A 12,876-nucleotide genomic window follows, 5' to 3' on the forward strand; every position below is an offset into this window, starting at 1 on the left:
CAGCTATACTTACGTTATTTCTTCAAACTGCTCTGAATTGGTGGACAATAACTACTCAATACAACGCGTTTCAGAGCAATTGTACAATATTACAGTGTGACTGACTCTGTGTGTCTAAAGAAGCAAAGAGCGGAATAACCGCCTACTACAATACCCAGAAGACTCCCGCCGATACGTCATACGCAATCACGTCGCCGTTATGGGCTCCTGGATTTAAAAGTAGAGTGGAACGGTTTTCTGAGTAAGTTAGCTTGTTAGCCTGTTAGCACACCTTACATGTTTGTTGCAAAGTGTAACATATTTTAAGCGCTGTCGTTGGCACAGATAGACTGGATTCAGTGTTTGGGAGACGGTGAATATTTTCCCTACCCACCAAGACAGTAACATCCACTCTGAGAGAAAAGTCGTCATAAAACTGCTGCTAAAGAGAATTAGCTGGGGTTACGCCAACAGAGGCTATCTAACGTTTGCTTCTTCCAACTTGTGTGCGACCTTGACGTGTTTTGTGTCTTGCTGTGTCTTTAACACTCGGTGGGGGTGGACTCCTGCCCTCCATCACTTCCAGTTTAAATCTGTAGCTGCTCCTGGAAACTGCGCAGATACAGTATATTGCCCCCACGGGGGTTGAGGCTTTTTTAGGCATACCATTACATTGTCAGACAGCCTGCACACCGCTACACTTTGCCGAGTAGCAGCTGATAGCCGATAAGCAATCGAAACGTGCAAACACCTCAGGCCTGGCTGTAATTTAATCTCCCGGAAAGTGCGAGAGCTCTCGTCTTGGTTGTTACCTAACCAACCACCATACACTTAGTACACTTAGACTAGTTAAGCTACTGCTTTTTGACGTAACATCACTGATCGGCCACACAACCGCGTCTTCACCGTCAGAATGAAGTCACTGCTGCTGATGAATGACGCTTTTGATAACTTGCCTTGATAACATTTTTTTTCTAGATCAACTTAGTCATGAACTGGGACAACCAGCTGAGCTCTATCCTGTCTGTAGCAGATGGCAGCGTTGCAAAGATGAGGGTGAGTATCTTGAAACATCATTGTCCTAATGTGTTGGTATTGTAGGAAGCAACAAATAATGTATTTTAAGAGTCTGTGCTCCAACTGTACAACGAGGCATTTTGGAATATAACACAGAAAAGTCTTCACTGCAGTGTTACCACTTTTAAACTGTTGTTATTGTAGCTGTCAACAGATGGCAGTAATGCTCCACTAATCATTTCACATGGTAACTCGGTAACTCAGACACTGAGGCGTATCAATAGTGGAGAGTGGGAAAACCCTAATGTGAAAAATGTTTTTCTCCCTAGGAGAGACTGACCTCACCAGGGAAATTCTCCAAAGGAAGAGACGGTGGGTGATCAGTTTCAGACTAATTAATATAACTAAACCTATCTGTGTGTGTATTAGACATTCTCTCTTTCAGACTTTACCAAAGAGTTTAGTAGTTTTAACCGAATCCATCTGATTTGAGTCTTTTGTGGACAACCTCCCACACATTCCTCCTCCTCTGTAGATTTGTATCCCGTGAGGGAGCAGCTTCATGAGTCAGATCTGGACCCTCCCGCTCTTCCCCCTCGAGCCACCCCTCTACGACGGCCTTCCCTGTCTCTCAGCCCTGGTCTGCAGTGGGAGGACCTAGCTGCTGTCCAATCACAGCTCCAGATACAAAGCCAGGTGTGTGATTATTTGTTTTATCAAGCAGGTGTGCAAATGTTTCTGTTTGAAAAACCAAGTTGCTGAATTGGCGTCATGTATTACAGTGTTGTAACAGGATTCCAAATTTCCCCCTGTAATGTCTTTGCAAGGCGATTGAGTCCCTCACTCAGAAACTCCATGACACGGAAAGGGAGAGACACTCACAACAACGTCACATCCAGACACTACAAGGTAAATACCATGCCTGCTTCTCTCTACACTGGGTCACATATTCCTAATACAAACAAGCTTGTTGTGTTGTTTTTTGTTCTGATTTGCTTGTTTTGTTTGTTTTGTATTTATACATTTATATTTGTCTATTGTATTTGTTTTTATAAGACCGAAATAAACACCCTAAACTAAACTAAACAAACACAGCAACATCATTGTGCTTTTGTCTACTAGAAGAGACAAGTTCTAATTTATATCAACTCTTTGTAATGTCGTCACACCCAAACTGTGTTGACAGATCACGTTCTACAAAAAAAACAAAAACAAAAAAAAACCCCACACAGGTGCCAGACGCTGTTGGTTGGTAGGCAGGTTGGTACATGAATTGTTTCAGCATAAATAAATCATTAGCACATCTTTTTAAACTGCCAGACAGTGTCAGATGCAGCAGTTCAGTCTGACTAAACAGTGACATTTAGAAGTCAAATCCAGTTTCACTCAACAAACAATCATTTGCAGCTCTTTCAGTTTGAATCTCTGACCTGGCAAATGTCATCCATGTCCACCTGTGCTCCATACATGAATATTATATGTATTTTTGGGTCAGATGTCTTAATCCTCAATTGATCCAGTTCTCAAAATAAAAAGTAATTCTGACTGATTTATCATACTGTGATTTTAAGAAAAGCATTGCATAGAATCCAATGTAAGTGAAGACAGTTGAACTGCAGGGTATCCGCGGAGTCTTGAAAAGTATTAAAAGGTGATAAATCAATTTTGGGAAAATTAAGACCCTTAAAAAGTATTAAAAAGTCCTTTCACAACTTTGTAAAGTCTTAAATTTTGAAGGTATTTTTTCTGAATTACCTGTCCAAGAGTTTGAGTCCTAAAAAACATTGTGAAAGTGTGTGAATTTATTCATTTTATTAAAAAAACTAAGATGAACCGGTACATAAAAAAGAAAAAGAAAAACTTGGCCTTTGATTTATTATCCCAGCCTATTTTGAATTCTGTTGTATCATAGTGGTCTATAGTCTTTATCACAAACTAAAACTGTTCAGTTAAAAGTGTCACTGATGTAAATGGTTACAGCTTGAAGTGGCGGTGAGGTTTTGAAAAATATTGAGAAGGTCTTGAAAAAGTCTTAAAAAGGTGTTAGAATTAACTTCAAAATTCCTGTATATACCCTGAACTGGCAGTCGGCTGCTGTAGAGGCATGAACACCTGAACACCCCATGTATGCATTTTGTACCTGCTGCTGTCGCTTCACCACTATGCTCCTCTGCTTGCTTGTCCCTCGCTGACAGTTTTGTCAGTGGCTGCACAAAAAATGATTAAAATTCTCTGTTTGATCCCAGAAAATGTAAAACACATTTTTGCTAATCTGCTTTTCAATGCAGGGACCCTCTGTCTGAACTCTGTTTCACACATTTAAAATGCCATAAATCAACCAAGTTTTAGAGCATTTTTAAAAACTAACTGTAAAGATTTGTTTAAGGCAAGGCAAGGCAAGGCATCTTTATTTATATAGCGCATTTCATACCAAGGCAACTCAATGTGCTTTACATAAAGACAAAACATTAAAAAAAGAAGCATAAGACAGAATAAAAACAAGATCAAGAGCCCTTAAAAGCAAGAGCAAATAAAAGAAAATAGATAAAGTTTTAAGTTCTCAGTTATAAGCACGTGAAAAGAGAAATGTTTTTAACCTGGATTTAAAAGTGCTTACAGTTGGGGCTGATTTCAGTTCTGCTGGTAGTTTGTTCCAGTTGTGTGCAGCATAACAGCTAAATGCTGCTTCACCATGTCTGGTTTGAACTCTGTGCTCCACTATTTGACCTGAGTCAGTAGATCTCAGAGCTCGACTGGGTTTATACTCTACTAACATGTCATTCATGTATTCTGGACCTAAACCATTCAGTGATTTGTAAACCAGTAGCAGAACTTTAAAATCTATTTTAAGCACAATAAACAAACAGGAAATCTCTCTTCTTTTCCAGAGGAGGTCCACAGGCTGCATGAGGCACTGAGGCAGAGTGAAACGGAGATAAATGAATCGAGGAGGGGCCAAAGTCCAGGAGCAGAGAGAAGGATGGAGCAGTGGAGGAGGGAGGTGACGCGCGAGCTCAGCAGTCTTCGGGGACACATCACCAAAGCTACATCACTAGGCAACCTGGATGAGAGGTGCATTAGGCGCGGCGCTGTGGGCAAAGTAAACTGATGATTGGTCCAGCTCATGATTGTAATGAAAATATTTACACCTCATGTGGAATTCAGAAAGACTTTGCTACTACAAAGGGCTGCTGGGTGACATTTTCATTTTTGGAAAAGACCAAGAGAGGAAATGAAACACCAGGTTTGTCACCACTCATTTCTCTCCTCCCCCCCTAGTTTCAGCTCAAAGCTTCGCAGAGAGGAAGTGGAGCACCTGTGGAGAGAGGTGGACCAACTGAAAACACGGCTAAGTGAGTCATGTTGACCCACGTGCTACAAAGCAAAGGCAGGCTCAGTCTTGTCCCCAACATCAACTCTCTTTCTTCTGGTTTTGACAGTGAGGCAGGAGGAGGACATGTTCCTCCAGCAAACAGAGGCCAGAGAGACAAGGAGACACTATGAACGCAGCTGCAAGGTAACACACACATTGTATCATACAGGTTGTGTTTGCTTGTGTGTTTGTGCCTTCAAGCTTTTCTTTGTTTCTTTGTTCAGGCACTGGAGGAGCTAACAGACAGCTACAGAACTCACAGCACTGACCTGGCAAAGACTTTCTCTCGGTTTTCGCACACAGAGACAGAGGTCCGCCAGATCAGGTAAATGTGTCTGCACCTGTGTTTGTGAGTCTGGGGTTGTGTTTCATCTTTCTGTGTATCACTTAGGTTGTACTTACTCTCTCGCAACAGAACAGTCGTGTCAGAACTGAAAGAGGAGGTTCGGAGGCTTGTTCTTCGAGAACCTGCACCAACACCTTCACTGTCAGCACACACACCAGGTACGTCACACACGCACACGCACACACACACTGTAATAAAACCGTTCCAACCATGTTTTTCTGTCAAATTCAGGACCATCACTTGCACTCCCACATGGCCAGAGTAGGAGAGTCCAGGTCGAAGAGCCAGACTCGGACTCAGAGGACTTGAGTCCAACACCCAGCCTGGCCGAGGTCAGCTCAGATGATCTGTCCTGGCTGGAAGAGCCTGGTAAGGATGAATGAAGGAGCTGCTAAACACAGCATGCTGAGTCACACATACACCAAATGCTTCTATTATATCATTTTCACAGGCCTTCTGTCCACCTACATGCACAGCAACAGATTCACTTGTGCTTTCCATGTTACGTTAGGCACTAGAGGCCTGTACTGTGAACGAGGCTCAACATGGCCAGGCTTTGTGTTCATGATGCAGCTCAACAAAACCTCAAGTCCCGGTCCGAGTTAACACGGTACTACGAAGCTGGTTATCAACTTGGTTTGTCCGGCTCTCAGCTTCATGCTCTGTGCGCGTTCACATCAAAGGAGGCGTTTGGCGTCATATGATTCTACTACCGCACAAAATGGAGCGACAACAGGCTGATTTCAGTGTTTTAATGGAGAGTACGAGCGATACAAACTGATCACAGCCTGTAGCAACACAAGAGAGGAGGCAGCTTTTAATTCCTGACAGCTCTTCATTGCGCTACTTTAACATATGAAGCTTTATCCATTTAAACTAAACTAGAGCAATAACAACTGTCATTTTAAATTGTGTTTAATATTGTTTTCATATATTTCACTGATTGCAATTAGGCTATAGAATGCGAGTGTGTGTTTTATTTATTGATTTATTATTGACAGCGAGGCTGGATGTGTGTATGGAAACAGTGGGTTTTTTAGGTGCTGTAGCTACAAGCAAATCTCATATTGTCTCTATACAAAGACAAAAAAGACCTTTTTAAATGTGAAAACAGTGGAGACTTATTCAAGATTTGTGTTTGGGCAACACATAACGGGCAAAATTAATTTATTCGTGGCCACATTAAGTGAAATGATTAACTTTACCAATTATCCATCTGATAATCTGTCCTGCTGGCAGCGCACAACTTCTTTCAGTGGTGACTGTATAGAAAAGTTAATATAGGCTATAGCTTAATGATGAGCTCCTGACGCTCAGCTCAACAAATGAGGAGCATATTCCCTCAGCTGAACATCTGTAGATGGAGACGCTCAGAGAGAAAGTCAACAGCAGCGGATCAGCGCGATCTCTCCCTCTGGTCAAACGCTCGGTTCTGATCCAGCTCCACTGGACTTTCAAAGTAAAGGTGACGCAAGCTGTAAATGAGTTAAATAGTGAAACAGCTGCGCTTTTATAGACGATTTTAGGATGAAACCCTGAACATAACCTGGTGGGGACCAAGTTACCGTGGTAATCTAGCCAGGTTAAAAGAGAGCCACCTTTGTAGTACAGGAGAGCCTGACTCAACATACCTCGCTAACACACTAAACTGCCTTCACAGTACACCCCCCTGGTCGGCACACTCAGTACGTTTACATGCAGAGCTTAATCCAGCTATGCTCAAAATTCGATTTTGGCGTCAAGTCGGTCTTCTGTCCTTGTCTCAATATACATGCAACTGAAAAAAACGAATAACTGACGGGGTCCGCCCCCTCATGCGGCGTCACACGTTGTTTCAGCGGGTTAATACGCCCCCTGTCCTGTTGACTTTTCTGTCACCTCCTAAAAAACTGAATATAAACAACTTAGTAGCTTAATAATAAATTCTCAACTGCAGTTCCCGACCAGACGCGTCAGTCTGGGCTGGATGCGAGCGGAGAATAGGATACGGGCTTCCTTTTTCCCCTCTCTCTCTCTCTCTCTCTCTCTTTCTCTCTTTCTTTTAAAAAAAAACACTCTTGCTGGTCGCGCTGTGTGAAATGCATTGACTCGGCACTGATGTTGGGTTTTTTTCTTTACTTTGCTGGTTTTGGGCGGCTTCTCTGCTCCACTTGGTGCCGTCTCTACTGTTGTGGAGCAGGCGCACATGCATTGTCCAGTTATACTCCGACTAAGGCGTATACATGACGGAGAAAATCGAATTCCAATCGCATTATCTGGGTGTCTTAATCGGAGTTCTCAACTCCGATTTCAGTCGGACTAAGGTGTTTACATGCTCTTCAGTCATCCAGTTATAGTCGGATTAAGGCAATAATTCGGTTTTTTCAAGTGTCATGTAAACGTACTGACTGATGATGGCTTCAGCAAGATGGGACATGTAGTTCCTCCTCCTGTCCCTCCCCCACACGTCACACTTAACCTTTCCTCTGATTCATCTCAGCAGATCTGACTCACTGTGGAGAGCACTCTTAATCATTTGCATACAATTGGTTAGACTAATAGTTTGACATTTGATGAATACATTTATTCGCTTAGATGATACAACTGGAATGTCTCTTCTGGCGTCTCTGCTGGTTCCTTTGTAACTCCATGGTCACCCAATAAAACTGACCCAAGTCAACAGATGAGATCAATCAGAGCACACATGATTATGAGTTGATTATTGACTTTTAGAGGCAAGGGCTTCCTTTGAATAGATCCAGGCGGTTGCCAGTTTGTGCAACAAGATGATTCTCACAAAGATGCGGCCTGAAAATTTAACTTGCACACACACACACACACACACACACACACACACACACACATGCAGTGTGATCTTCTCTGTTGGGATGAAAGCAAATAAACATAATTTCCAAAACACTGGACTGTACCTTAAAATGCAGTGATAATGAAATTCATTATTCAGTCATCACATAATACAACAACTATCAACACTACAAACATTATCAACAAAGTAGTGACTGAAAAGGCAGGCAGAAGCGTAATGCTTATATTGATGCCTGTCCTACATACAGTAGCATATTAAGTTACCCAGCATTCTTACAATATAGCAAACAAACAAACAAACAAACAAACAAACAAACATAAAAGAGAAACTAAACCAGAAAAAGACCATAACCAACAAAGTTAACAGTAATTGAATATATTATATATATATTATATAATATATTGAGTACAAAATAAATGATTAGATAACAGACAAAAAGAAAAGGGGAAAAAAATATATATATATGTATTTTTTACAAAAACATTAACATTTGTAACCTTCAAAAATTGACCTGCATACCATTTTGAAAACCAAAAATGAGCTACACATTGGTAAATCCATGTTGGTGTCATTCCATAGTTTAACTCCAACAACAGATATTCTCTGTCTCTTTTCTACTGTACAACAAATTACAAACATCTCACAAATCATATTTGGACTCTCTGTTGAGAAAAACCTTTGTACACAGACAGGGAGTAACTTTAACTTTGCTTTATACATTATTTGCATTATTTTACAGTAAATCAAGTCATTAAATGTCATAACATGGGATTTCATAAACAATAGAGTATGTTCTAGTAGCGCAAGAGGAGATGATACATGTAAAAACTGGGAGATGTACAGCACCGTTGTGAACACGTTTGTATCGGTTGGCCTGCAGATGAAGCAGTAAAGCTCTCATTTCCTCTTCTCAACCCGAGACTTACTGTAAGAGAAGGCTGACGTTCCCATAAGAGATTACCATCTCTGCTCTAAATGTTTCCCAGAGTGATTTTGGGCTAATTTAACACACACACACACACACTCCTGCTGGTACACAGTTGCTGTAGGAAAACATTTGAATGTCTTCCAAACTAATCCCCAATTGTAATAGAACAAAGAGGCACTCAGTCAGTCACACACAAGCTAACTGCTCTTCCTGTGCTCTCCGTCTCTGCCAGCTCTGCAGCAGAAGCCACGCGTGCGTCTGAGTGTTCAGTCCAGGCGGAGCAACTTCGCCGGTCCAGCATCTGATTTTGAGGTTGGCGATGACGACGATGAAGACAACGGCGACGACGATGATGATTTCCTCGACGACGTGAACCCAGATTTAGGATCTGACCTCAGTCTTAATGACCTCTGACCTGTTCTCTTATCTAACTTGGGGAGACATAAAGAGAGCTGAGTTTAGAAATAGAAATGTCCAGGCTGAGACAAGCAGCCATATGGCAGATTTCCTCTCTTGTCCTGAGGGAAGAGGAAAGCAAACAAAGAAAGGCAATAGCAGACTTGGCGTGGCAGCAGTGGCTGATACATATGATAACAACTAATTAGCGTTGTTGCTTTTGCTTACCAGATCCACTTGGACATGATGACAAATCACAGATACCAGTGGAGTAATTTACTTTTAATGACGGGAATTCTCAAATACAATGAGAGTAACAGAAGTGTTGGAGACTGTTGGAAAGACCACACGATGTTAAACAGTATTTTTAAAATTAAAATCACACATTGGACCTCTGATACCCAACCACAGTGTTCAGCTAAGTTTAAACCAGTATTCATCAAAGCAGTGTTCAGTCTAGGTAGCTATGAGGCTGAGGTCTGTGAGTGCACAAACAACCCAGTAGCTGCAAGTTCTCCTGAAATAATTTCCAGTAACTATGTCCACATGTGCAGATTGATAGGATGCTGGAGATCAGACCGAGGAGAGAGGCAGCTGTTTGAAGAACCAACATTTTTCTGTGAGCGTTTCTCATTCAGAAAACTGCTCCTTTCAGGACGGTGGATGGAGTTTTGGGTGAGCAAATGCCCTCTACAGCCATGTTGCACATCGCTGATGATAAATTATAGGTTGTAGCAGAGTTGAGGACAGAAACACCACCCCCAGCTCTGGTAGGCCAGCTAAACCATGAGGTTTGGTTTAAGGCAGGGCACGACTGAAAATAGTTCTGCTTAGAATTGTTATGATTACAGATTGTTGGGGTTAGGTAAGGATTTGATGTGGTTAGACTTTCATCTTTGCCCATGACTAGAGTGGGAATGACACCACTCATCACGGGGCTTTTGATTTGGAAAATAAAGGTCTGGTGTTTTCTTATTTATCAGCTAATTAAATAACTACTTTAACTCCAAACTAATGATATCACACGTTGATGATTTCACATTCTGACCACTTGATATTCAGTCATACATCACGTGTAAAGATTCACAGTAGGTTTTACATTCAGTCCTCAGTGTAGGAGAGTAATGGATATTTAATGGGTTTTTCCTCCTGACATAATGCACTCTTAAATCCAGAAGGAATCTGAGAAGTGATGTGGTTTGATTCCTGGTAATGCGGCTGAAGTGAGTGCAAAGAGGAACCAAACACCATTTACATTATGGAGGCCAACCCCCCCCTCAGCCTCCACTGTGAATTCTTTGTACACCCAGAGCTCAGTTAAGGCAGTCGAGTGCTGTTTTGTCTAACATGACTCACACTGGGACTGACTTGGTGTCAAGCAGTTAAATATTTCAGCATCCAGACACCCAAGGCTGCTCCTTTATTTCCTGTCTTACATTATTGGACAAACTGATTAATCCAGGTGTGTCTGAGTAGTCACAATGGCCAGACACCTGGATTAATCAGTTTGTCCAATAATGTAAAACAGGAAATAAAGGAGGTGCCTTAAGTTCAGGAAGTAGTGGATTTTTTCTGTTTTTCGTGGTCATTTTTTCTGACTTAACGAGATTTCAAAATCCCGCGAGAATCTCCCACCTGCAAGACATGTATCGTTTAACCGCTGCAGTCAAGCCTCCACTTCATCACGGATTTATTGCATCTTAGATCCATGAGATACATTGTCAAGGACTTTTATTCAAACTCCACTCATTTTCCAGACTGATGGCTCGAACCATAGACTGTATATAAAAGAGTCTCGAACACAAGCATCAACAAACTTTCCCGGGGCAAGCTACACACGACACAGGAAGCGCATTCAAAAAAAAGTACTATAACACAATGAGTAAAGGCGCTTTCTTTTACATTGATTAACATACATCCATGGATATGCTCCACAAAAAATACAGTCTTATTTTCACCGTATTCCAAGTGAATTCAGATTTATATTTAAAGGAAACTACCTGTTGTTACAGAAACCCTCCTCGGAGTGTGTCACTCAGAACAGTCTGATGTAGCACCTTTATTTTGAAATCAGTCCTTACGTTACGTGCAGGTGGGAGCTTCTCAGGGGATTTTCGAAGCTAAGTCAGAAAAAATTTACCTCGAAAAACAGGAGGAAAAAAATTACCACGAAAAACAGAAAAATAATTAGTCAGAAAAACAGGGGAAATAATTAGTCAGAAAAACAGAAAAAAATATTCAAAAAAACAAACCAAAAAATGAATTACCCAGAAAATCAGAAATAATTACCTCGAAAAACAGGCCAAAAAAATTAAATACTTCTTTTTTTTATTCGAGTGAATGCAATACGCTTCTGTAATAGCATAGCAGTGTATTGTGGGTAGTGTTACTGTTTTTTCATCTCTTAACAATAAGTCTGTTAAAGCTGACAGAGAGGAGCTTGCCTCCTGTAGCATTGTCGTGCTCATATTGGTGTTGAGGTCAAACTGTTAATAACAGAACTGAGGTAGGAATAAATGGAATTGGGTAAAAGTATTGTTTTAAAATATCTTTAATCATTCAACAACAATAGCCCATAAATCACATCTGGCAGCACAGCCTCATTATGCATTCAGGATACTTTTTACACAGAAATGAACTAACACAGAACTTTACAGACATGTTTACCCCATCAGAGGAATCTAAATGTGACTGTGGGAGCACAGATAGGTGACAAATGGAGAAGTATTGATGCTGTTGTGAGGGCTAAACGCTACTAATCTGCTTTTATGTTGGGGTTCCTTTCATTTGTCACCCATCTGTAGTTTTTCATGGCACAAAACAACTTTTGTTTTCTGACGTTCTTTATGAATTAAAGTCATTTGACAAAATGTATATCAACACAACTTTTAGCTCCAATTCATAAACCTTGTTAAAATCACTGGACATTTGTTGGATTAGTTCTTAAGCTCTCTTGAATAAACAGGAAGTATGTATGTATTGTATTGATGGGACTCTTTTCTGTTGTCCTGTATGTATCTCACTTCCCTGCACATTTGTAAAGTGAACTACAGTGTGGTCTATACACAGTAAAATCAATGGAATATTTCTGAACTTGCCTTCTCAGGTCAGTCCATGTGTCATTGTTAATTTGTGTCTGGTGAACTGAGCAACGTAAGATAAAAGAGTTTCATAAAGTTGTCTTTGCATGATGCATTCATCAGTAGTATTTACAAAGCACAGGACCACGCAAACATGATGTGGAAAGGCCACTGGCTGATTTCAAACTGCAACTGTCATCGTATAAATGAGTGCTTTGTTGAACACCCTTTAGGCTAGTCTTCAAACTCAGGCAAGTCAGAGCAGCTACCTGGCCCTGAGTGTGCATTTAAAATGGATTTGCACTAATTACTGGGAATGACTGGTAAATCTGGAAGTTAGTCGGTTTCAATCTACAATACAGGGAACAATGAAAGCTGTTCCTGTACTGTGTAAGGCACTCTCTCCTGGACTGAGGACTCCAGGAAAGAAAGAAGCACTGCACATAACAAACTCAGGCAGCAGGACCTTCACCATAGAAAACACTTTAAATATAACCTCCAAAAAACATACATCCAACCACACACACACACATACGCACATACATGCACACTTTTATACCTGCACTTGCTCTATGTATGCGCACAAACCTATTTTGTTCTCACGCTCATTAAATATTTTTCCACTTTTTTCCGAAATTAAAGTGCAAAAACCTCATGGACTCACCAATCAGGCCCTGTGTTTTTCCTGTCTTTTCTCTGTCTCCTAGATCATTTTTTGAAACATGAACTGTCTCAGGGAAGTTAAACCAGGAGTCTAGGAGAACAGGCAGAGTCAGGCGTCCGGGTGTGACTGATGATGCTGCTTTGTGCTTCACACATTTGCTTTTCATCTCAAGGGAAATCAAAATATATTCCACAACCCCAGAAGCTGGAAAATATGAAGCATACAGTATAGAACAGAGATGTTACCATAATTTGCAATTAAAGCCATCAAAATAGACTTTTCTTTTA

The 12,876-nt window shown here is 41.0% G+C and overlaps 1 protein-coding gene across 3 annotated transcripts; it reads left to right on the top strand.

Annotated features, from left to right (window-relative positions):
* Positions 1-193: 193 nt before the first annotated feature.
* Positions 194-9,107, top strand: LOC146988163 (uncharacterized). 3 transcript variants are annotated; one of them, XM_085773218.1, is made up of 12 exons: positions 194-241; positions 958-1,035; positions 1,326-1,368; positions 1,532-1,692; positions 1,824-1,905; positions 3,885-4,068; positions 4,276-4,349; positions 4,437-4,513; positions 4,594-4,694; positions 4,785-4,873; positions 4,947-5,084; positions 8,682-9,107. In XM_085773218.1, the coding sequence occupies exons 2-12, from the start codon at positions 970-972 to the stop codon at positions 8,861-8,863; spliced, it is 1,197 nt and encodes a 398-aa protein (XP_085629344.1). In that variant the 5' UTR covers positions 194-241; positions 958-969; the 3' UTR covers positions 8,864-9,107. The 3 variants fall into 3 exon arrangements, with proteins under 3 accessions (XP_085629344.1, XP_085629345.1, XP_085629343.1); XM_085773219.1 differs by lacking the exon at positions 194-241 and adding an exon at positions 334-352; XM_085773217.1 differs by lacking the exon at positions 194-241 and adding an exon at positions 644-765.
* The last annotated feature ends 3,769 nt before the right edge of the window (positions 9,108-12,876 follow it).

This window comes from Trachurus japonicus, chromosome 4 (assembly GCF_045865225.1).
Source record: "Trachurus japonicus isolate A0001 chromosome 4, Traja_1.0".
Classification (NCBI taxonomy): Eukaryota; Metazoa; Chordata; class Actinopteri; order Carangiformes; family Carangidae; genus Trachurus; species Trachurus japonicus.

Excerpts from the sequence above, each read along its gene's own strand:
- LOC146988163 (XM_085773218.1), top strand. The coding sequence starts at position 970 with ATGAACTGGGACAACCAGCTGAGCTCTATCCTGTCTGTAGCAGATGGC. Across the intron at positions 4,695-4,784 it reads ACAGAGGTCCGCCAGATCAG|AACAGTCGTGTCAGAACTGA; the intron begins GTAAATGTGTCT and ends CTCTCGCAACAG. Across the intron at positions 5,085-8,681 it reads GTCCTGGCTGGAAGAGCCTG|CTCTGCAGCAGAAGCCACGC; the intron begins GTAAGGATGAAT and ends CGTCTCTGCCAG.